Genomic DNA, 9,575 nt, shown 5'->3' on the forward strand with positions numbered 1-9,575 from the left:
CAGGTAAATGTGCAGAGATGCAGGCAGACACAAAAAGTAATAAAGAGGTAACAAATAAAGAATAATAGAACGTATACGTGTAGATAGATCGAAGTATAGATAGATCTAAATGAATACTGGCTGCATAAAGCACTGATAATAATGCCTGTTGTGGGGGTGCCTGGGTGGCTCAGTTGGTTACGCATCCAACTTTGGCTCAGGTCATGATCTCATGCTTTGTGCATTCGAGCCCTGCAATAGGCTCTGTGTTCACAGCTCAGCGCCTGGAACCTGCTTCAGATTCTGTGTCTCCCTCTCTCTCTGCCCCTCCCCTGCTTATACTCTGTCTCTCTCAAAAAAAAAAAAAAATTAATAAATAAGCATTAAAACAAATTAAAAAAATAATGCCTGTTGTGGTTTAAAATAGAGAGAAGGGCCAGTTCAGTCAGAGGAGTGTGTTCTGTGACTCTTGGTCTCGGGGTCATGGGTTCGAGCCCCACATGGGGTGTAGAGATTACTTAAATAAAACTTTAAAACAAAATAAAATACAGAGAGAATTGAAATGCACAAGAGGCAGAATGGCGAAAGGGTTCTAAGGTCTTTGGATTGTCCAGAAAGTGGCAAAAGTACTCTCTTGGACTCGAATAAGTCAAGGACACATGCCTAACTGCAGTGACCACTCAAAGCACAGAATACATACGTCCTAGGCTACTAGAGGAGAGATTATGAAAGAAAAAAATCTCAATGCAAAAGGAGACAGAAAAAAAGAGAAAAAAAAAACAGAAAAAAAAAGAACCAATGGAAAATAAACCATAAAATGGTACCAGTAAGCCCAGATCTAACACATCAGCAAATGCATTAGACATAGCATAGGAAATGCTCCAGTTAAAAAGCAGAAAACAGATTTTTTTTCTTAATTTTGTAATGTTTATTTAGTTTTGAGAGAGAGAGAGCATGCATGCAAGCAGGGGAGGGGCAGAGAGAGGGAGACACAGAATCTGAAGCAGGTTCCAGGCTCTGACCTAAGCTGAAGTCGGATGCCAAACCAACTGAGCCACCCAGGAGCCCCCAGATTTTTTTTTAATCACACATGCCCATAAGAGGGGCACCTTCAATACAGAGATGTAGATAAGTTGAAAGTAAAAATCTGAACAAAGATATACTGGGTAATCACTAATCCAAAGAAAGCTAATGTATCAAAGTAGATTTTAAGGCAATAATCTAATAGAGATAAGAAGAGACATTCCATAAAGATGAAAGGGTTTCAACCCATCTGGAAGTTTTAACAATTCTGTATTCGTGTGCATGTCATAATAGAGCAAAACTTGTCGGAAGTGAACTAAGAGATACGTTCACACAAAGACGTGTATGTAATTGTTCATAGCAGCATCATTCACAAAACCAAAAAGTAGAAACAACCCAGCTGAAGAAATATAAACAGAATGGGATACATCCATGTCATGAAATATTATTCTGGAATAATAAGGAGTTGATCATTAATACTAAAAAACAAAATCATGATATGTGCTCCAACATGGATGAATCTTGAAAATATTGTGCTAATGTTAGAAAAGCCAGACACAAAAGGCCACATACTGTAGGATTCCGTTTACATAAAATGTCCAGAAGGGGAAAATCCAGAGACAGAAAGCAGGTCAGTGGTTGTCAGGGCTGAGGAGAGTGGGGGGATCGAGAGTGATTGCTAATGGGGATGGGGTTTTTTGCGGGGGAGGGGGAAAGGTTATGAAAGTGGTCTACAATTAAACAGCGGTAAAGGTCATGCAATCCTACGAATACACTGAAAACCACTGAACTGTACACTTTAAAGTGGTACGTTTTCTGCTACGTGAATTATATCAAAACTACGCAATACAAAAATGTGTCAGAAGTAAAAGGAAAAACAGAAGATGCATAATCATAGTTGGAGGTTTGCCACTCTTGGTCACTGACAGACAAACCAACCCCAGTCAGTAAGGATACAGATGTGAACAACACAGGTCAAAGCCTGCACAAATGGACTCAGCTAGCAAACAGCACGGAGCGGCTGAGAAATGCTGTCGTCGACGGAGCCCTGGCTTTGGACCTTACGACAGACCAGACCTTGTACTTCCCATGCAACGCCTCAGCTAACCCCCGTTATCATCACACACCCCCTTATGGGTGAAGAAATGGAGGTACAGCAGGAAAAGAGAGGGTAACCATCTGGCCCAAAGTGACCAGCTTGCTCTTAACCTCCCTGCCACACTGTCTCCAGGAACTGAATTTCAGAGAGGTTTGACTAGAATCTTTATTCCCATAAACACACCCCGTGGTGCTGGAGTAATGCCGTCTGAGGCAGACTGAATCGACGTAAACTGTTAATGACCTACTACATCAGCAAACACGTACACTGGGCTCCTACGGTGTAGAAGCCATAATGAGAGATCAAAAAAACAAAACAAAACAAAAAAAACCAGCAACAATTTATTGTGCTCTGACTCAAGCTTGTAGCTCGAAGTTGCAAGCACTTTCCATTCTTTATATTATCTCATTTTCACAATACCTGCCGGTTGCGTATGCTAAATCCTCATTCCATGCACGAGGAGTGACACCCCAGGGTGGCAAGGGACGGTGCTCCGAGGAGCGGAACCTGGATCTGAGGAACTCCAGAATCCAGGCTCTGAGCCCCTCCCTCCGCACCCACCATCTGCACTGTCTCCGTGCCCGTCCTCAACACAGAGCCTTAAAGCAGGGTGCGTGTCCAGGTATGGGTTCTGAGCTTCGCACGACCCTGTGAAGTAGCCAAGACAGAGATCACAGAATTTTCTAAAGGAGGAGAGCCAGTGGCGAAGGCAAAGAAAGCGCCTGTGGGGGGGGCACACGTGAATGCTCTGCCCACTAGGTGAGACCACCAGCAACTCGGGAAAAGGCAGGGAAGAACACCTCAAGGAGCATCTGGACATTAGCCTTTCGTCATTTAACACAGACATGTTTATTCTGTTACTATACTTACCAGGGTTTCCGGTTGGATGATATATACGGGCTTCTACGGAGCCCATTCACAGCCCACATTCCTTCTGTGGCAGGGGAGCGAGACAGCGACTGCCTTCATGAATTACTCTGATGGAGCACAGCGGCCCTGAGAGCTGGCTAAAGAGAAATGCCTAAGGTAGCCATTTCCCGGGGTGGGTCTGTGTACTCGATTTGTCTTCTCTGGGCCCAGAGAAAGCAAACAGTCAGACTGGCCTCTTACACAGTAAGTCACCCACAGGATTACATTTCGTGTTCACCAGATCCATTTAGAAAGAAGTAAACGGACACTCAAGAGAGGTTACGTGACCTGGCCAAGGTCATGCTTCTAAGGAAGCAGCATATCTGGGACGAGAATCCAGGTCTCCTGCTAACTAGGCCAGTGTTCCGTCTGCAGGTCCGACAGGTCTGGGACACCTCAGTCACGTAAGGCTGGAGGACCCTTCTACATGTGGATAAAGGCATAACAGATAGGCCAAGGGCTAGACTGGAACAGAAAAAGCCAGAACTTCAGCTTTGGAAGGGAAGCTAAGAATCATCCAACTACCCATTATGTATTCATTTATATAAAGATGAGTAAACTGAGGACTGGCCAAAAGTCACACAGCTAGAAATGTCAGCAGCAGGACCAGAACCCAGGTCTGTGCCAACCTCATTCAACTGAGCATAGAGAGCAATCTGCAAAGGCTACTCTAGAGATGACAAAGCCCTCAATCCACTGGGTTGGTCTGTTTTCCCCTTAGCAGGTCTAGGCCATGCACAGAAATTATAAGGTGAGAATTTTGTCCTTCAGAAATTGAGTCTAACTAGAAAAATGTGCATGTGCACAGGAAAACAGAATTGATAACGTAAAACATCAATAAAGGTAGCAGCTACATTAAGAATTTAAAGGAGGCAGAGAAGCAGGGCATGTTCTATGTTGAAAGGCTTCCTGAAGGAGAGGTAAGTAAAGCTGGGCTTTGAAGCATGCATAGGAGTTCAAAGGATGAGATCGAGTAGGTACATTAGTCCAGGAAAGAGTTTCAACTTATGAAGAAGTTTTGTGGGAGATGAAGCCAAAATCACAGATGAGGGCTGGGTCCTGCAGGCTAGGGAGCCCTTAAATGCCAGGCCAGGCCTTTTGGATTTGGGCCTATGGAATAATTGGTCTTCAAACTTGCTCAGGAGCCGAGAACCTGAAAACCCCTGACCTCTTCATGGAACGTCATGAGTGACAGATTAGCGTCAGAAAACAGGACTGCTGCTCTCGGTCTGGAGTATAAAACCACAACCACAGGCATGCATGCCTTTAAACGAAATACATCCCCAAATCAGACAGAATCAATCTTTCCCAAACAGTCTCATTATCGGTTACGTGCCGCTGGTTTCTCTCTTCTGCCTCCTAGAAGTCTGTGTGCTAGCAGACAACACAAGGCCATTGTTTGTCATAAAACAAAGGGCATGAGAAACTTACAAATGGAGAACGTTCTGAGAATTGACTTCTTTCCTTCCGATTAGGAATTCTGGAGGCCCGAGACAATGCTACAAAGAGCAGAGTCCTCTCTGAGGTTCAGTTTTCCTGTCTGACATGAAGGAGCTGAGGACAGGACCATCACCTGAGACTGAGCTCTGGACACATGGTTGGCCCAGTAGGGGCATCTTCACATTTTCTGGGCTCTCCAGACAATGAAGGGCATGGGAGAGGCCTTCCATCCATGCCCATGGTTCTAAGCAGCATAGAGACTGGTTTGGAGTGGGACCAGCTTGGCAACCATCAGCTTCTGAAAGGGCCAGGGGTCAGCATGGGACGTGGAAAGGTATTCCTGTGCAGAGTCCTGAAGCAAGCACGATACCCATGCTCTGACATGACTGACAGTCTTCCGAGTGCTCCCAGATGCTTCTCTCCTCCCCTGGGGCTCACCGTCAGCCGCCTGGCGCTCCTGAGCCTTCCTGGGGACCTTCAGTCTCGCAGGAAGCGGAGTACCTTCCTCCCTAGGTCACCTGGCCAGGAATGGGCAGCACCCAGTACCCAGGATGTGGGCTTCTATGAGCTGGCAGGGGCACGGAATCCTTGGCGAGTCCGTGTGTCGTGTCCCCACTGCCTGGGGAAGCTGCGAGGTCACCAGGAGCCGGATATAGTAGCCGCCAAATACCGCCAACAGCTGCTGGGCCATTTCCTGGAAGAGGCAGGGAAGCAGAGTGAAGGCCACAGGGAAGCATCTAATGTACGAGGGGAAAGCCAAGTGGTCCTCACACCCCTGGACCAGCAGTGATGCTCACTAGGAAGAACCCCGCCAGGTCCTCACCTGGGGCTCTTGGGAGATGCGTGGCCTGGTCTGGAACCCCAGCTTTGCAGCTCACCCCATGGGGTTCCTGCAGCCTCAGCTTCCTTACCTCCAAAGTAGGTGACCTACCTGAACAAAAAAGCTCTGGAGTGCCAAAGCACTAGAGACATTACCACTGATTCATAGCAACCGATCACACACACACACACACACACACACACACACACACACACACACACTGGTTCCAGTTTCAAATGTCGGTGAGACTATAAAACGCATGAGGTCAAAGTAATGCACTTGATAATCACTAGTAAATGAGGATGGGGTTAGGGGATCATCCCCATGATGGCAGGATTCTTCAATTCCTACAAGGCACCTGCTGGCTTTCTTTAGACAAGTACTCCTACTATATGAAGAGTTTGCTTTTAAAAAGCAGATTTATCACATAAAGGCAAATACTTACATGAGGCATATAGAGTAGTGCATTCATAGAGACAGAAAGTAGCACAGTGATTTCCAGGGGCTGGGGAAGGGGGGAGAGGGGGAGTTCTCATTTTGTGGATACGGAGTTTCAGATGGGGAAAATGAAAACGTTCTGGAGATGTTTGGCGGTGTTGGTTACATGACAATACGAATGTACTTAAGGCTCCTGAATCGTACGCTTAAAAATGGTTAAGGGGGCAAACTTTCTATTATATCTATTTCCATATCTATATCCATATCTGTATCTTTATCTATATCTATATCTATTTATATTTTCTGTAATGAAAAAAATTTAAACAGTAAAAAAGAAAAAAAAGAATTTAAAAAATTGGATTTAACGTATGCTCTTATTAACACATTTGTCTCCAAAGTTCCATTAATTGGACTGGCAGCTGGGATTCCAGGAGAAATGCTTCGGTCCTGTAGGTGCGACACTGAAGGCTTACACAATCTCCATGAGCGGTCAGCATGTAATAAAGTAAGGTATGAGTCACATCAAGGCTATTCGTGTCAGTAGAGCTAGTGATTAAGAACAGGCTCTCAAATCAAAAGGACTGAGTGGGAATTTGAGCCTAGGCCCCGACGATGGACCCTGAACAAGTCCTTTGCCTTGCTGAGCCTTTTTCTTCAACAGGAAAAGAGGGAAAATCACAGCACCTGTTTGGGGGAGCTGGAGTGAGGATTAAATGGACTAATTGATAGAAAGCCCCCCACCTAGTGTTCCTGGTGTTTCCTTTGAGTCATCCTTGGTGCTAGAAAATACTGAAAACCTCAAATAGTCTGCCACTCCCTAATTCAGATTGGTCTCCTTGCCAATCTACTCTAAAATCAACAGCATAAGGAGCAAAGAACCGTGGCAAGAAAATTGTACTTAGAATTAGGAGGGCTGGCTTCTGCCCTTGGCTTTGCCACATGCTCCCTTGCTCGGTGACCTGGGGCAGGTCAGATGACCTCTTGGAAGCCCATTTCACCCGACCAGGAAGAGGAAACATAATCCACGCCTCACAGGGTATGCTAAAGGGTTTTATGCATAATAAGAAATCTGCTAAAATGTAAGAGGTGATTATAACTATTTCCCTATCTTTCACAGGCGTTGGTTTCCTATTGAAATATGATGGTCTATCTGGCTATGCTGAGACGTGGGCACTGATTATATTTTCCCTAGCCAAGTTACAAAAGGTAGCTACTTTAAAAACATGTGCATACACGCTTGATATTCATGACAGGAAATTGTATTACTACTGGTTCGAATGAATTTGGAAAAATAATTTAAAAGACCCATCAGATTTAACAGGCTATGTCATATAAACCCAGGCATGCCACAGTAAAGTACATGACCTTATCAATCTTTTCTGCTCTAAAAAAAGTCAATGGGATTCAAGTGAAGACATTAATATATTTATCATTCTCTCTCTTGAGTCCCATTTGCCAGTCCCCCTACTCCCCACCGATGCAAAAGGGAAAGTCTGGGCTGGTTTGCACCTTTAATCTTTCCCTGAAAAGAAAATTCAGGTGCTTCCCTGCATCACAGCATGCCTGAGGTCACCCCTCTCTGCATGTCTCCCAGCCAGTCCAGGGTCCGACCTCATGGAGGACACAAGCTGAAAACCACACTATCAGATTTCTGGTCATATTGAACCGACAGCTTGGGTGGCAGGGCCCAATAGAACTCGGGCTAGGGGCACTGGAATTCAAGAGAGATGCCTATAAGAGTTACACATCCAACTGCAATTTAAGTAAATGGATGGATAGATGCCAGACTGATTGAAAAATAGATTTAAAAAATGACCTGAATACTCATTAACATGTTTATGGCTAGGTAGGCTATGACCAACCGATCAACATCCAACAACCAGACATTCCGTGGAGCTACCAAAAAGAATACCCAAGATATTAAAAGATGGGGGCGGAACCCAGTAAGCAGAAAATGATTCCTATAAATTATTTTTTCAAATGCTAGAGTAAGGAGGGACACCTGGGTGGCTCAGTTGGTTAAGCTCCAGCTTAACTCCAGCTCAGGTAATGATCTCATGGTTCATAGGTTCAAGCCCTGCATCAGGCTCTCTGCTGTCAGCGCAGAGCCTCCTTTGGATCCTTGGTTCGCCTCTCTCTCTGCCCCTCCCCCGCTTGTGTGCGCATGCTCTCTCTCTCTCTCAAAAAATAAACTTAAAAAAATGCTACAGTAAGGAAAACATATATTGAAAACTAGTAAGCTAAAAGATATGTATGGCCTCTACCTACTCAGTGAAGCCATCTTCCCTGGGATTTACAACTTGAGGCCCCACACAGACTCCACACAAATACCATGAGGGACAGTGGCCCTGATGGGCCCAAGTGCCCCTTACCTCTGGCTCAGCCTCAGGCACGAGCTGGCGAAGCTCAGTCTGCAGGAGTGGCCTCTCCTCCGAATGAGGACTGCCGGGCAGGAGAGGGGCTTCCTCCAACAGGTCCTCAGGCCCCTCTTCTGTCTCGGGGCTCACTCCGGTTTCCATGACAACACACAGCTGGCTCAATCTGCTTCTCAGCAAGGACTACAGAAGAAAGAGAGACAGGGCTTGGATGATGTCCGGAGTTGGGTGGTATGTAGGAGGTTGGGTCACTGCCTGAGCTGTACAGACCCCACAGAGGACGGATGGATTCATCTACAGACTCAGATGTTGACCTCAGGAGTATCTGGAACTGAGCCACATTCGACATATCAGATAATTACCTACAAAGTTCCCTACGGTCTTTAATAGCTTCGAAAGCATTTTTCTTTCCATGCTCTCATTTGCTTTTCAAAGCACCCTGGGTCATGGGTATCTTTATCCACATGTTACAGATGAGTCAAGTGCAGCAAAAAGGCCGTGCCCAAAGCCACACAGGAACAAGTAGGCTGGGATCGGGCTCCACCACAATTCTGACTTCAAGACCCCCCGCCAGCACTGCCAGGGCTCCAGGCAAGGCTGATCCCAGGGAAGGAGCACAGGGCTCTGAGACGGGAAGGCTGCGCTCCAAATTGGGCATCACCAACTGGCCCCATGACTGCATTCAGGCAGCAACAGGACTTCTCAGAGCCTCGGTTTCCTCATGTGTCAGATCAGAGCAAGAACGCCCTGATCACAAATGATAGGAAGGCATTTTGAACATGGGAAAGTCGTCTAAATACCTGGTACTTTCCCCAAGGTTCCCACTGCCAGAACTTTTATTAGTAGTATTGTTATTACCATTTATTGTTAATCTAATTGCTATATTATTAATAAATATATATGCTCACTCTAGGAAATGTAGAAAGTGCAATTAGCTGAAAAGGAGACTAATTGAAATCTAGTTAAAAAGTAATAATTCCCTAAGCAAAAACAACCAGTGATTCCACATGGGTGTTCTTCCTTCCAAGTAACTTTTCCTTAGGCATTTTTCCAACACTGAGGAAATGCAATCTACGCAAGGTGGCCTCCTGGTTTATTTTTGTGTGTTTGTTTTTTCACTTGAGGCCTCTTACCTCTTGGCTAGTCTTCATCTCTTGAATGTGGTCAGACAAAAACTGCACACAGTTCTCCAGGTCGAAGTAGACGAACCAGAGCTGGGGAGAGAAGCCATGACCGCTGAGGCTCAAAGCCAGCCCGACCCTGAACTCTCCATCCCTGACACTATCTTCCACCTCCTGCCTCCTTGCTGGAGTTCGGCCCTTCTGAGGACAAGCATGTTCTCTGGTGGGAACATGCCATTCTGCTCTCTCCTCAGACTAGCGAAGTCTCCTTTGTACAGCTGGGAGAAAGATGGCTTTGTGTGCACATTTGGAAAATGTCAAACCCTGTTCAAAATGGCTGCAGCTCCACTTCCTACAAGTCACTGAGCATC

At 45.7% G+C, this 9,575-nt stretch overlaps 1 protein-coding gene across 4 annotated transcripts in view; it reads right to left on the reverse strand.

Moving 5' to 3' along the window:
* Positions 1–996: 996 nt before the first annotated feature.
* Positions 997–9,575, reverse strand: part of TMEM268 (transmembrane protein 268) — a 34,934-nt gene continuing 26,355 nt past the window's right edge. For all 4 annotated transcript variants that reach the window (XM_047829990.1, XM_047829987.1, XM_047829986.1 and 1 more), the window contains 3 exons: positions 9,217–9,297; positions 8,081–8,266; positions 997–5,144 (listed from right to left, as the gene is read on the reverse strand). In XM_047829990.1, coding sequence (XP_047685946.1) covers positions 4,965–5,144; positions 8,081–8,266; positions 9,217–9,297 — 447 coding nt within the window. In that variant the 3' untranslated portion in view covers positions 997–4,964. The remainder of the gene's footprint in view (positions 5,145–8,080; positions 8,267–9,216; positions 9,298–9,575) is intronic.

Source organism: Prionailurus viverrinus, chromosome D4 (genome assembly GCF_022837055.1).
Source record: "Prionailurus viverrinus isolate Anna chromosome D4, UM_Priviv_1.0, whole genome shotgun sequence".
In the NCBI taxonomy this organism is placed as follows: domain Eukaryota; kingdom Metazoa; phylum Chordata; class Mammalia; order Carnivora; family Felidae; genus Prionailurus; species Prionailurus viverrinus.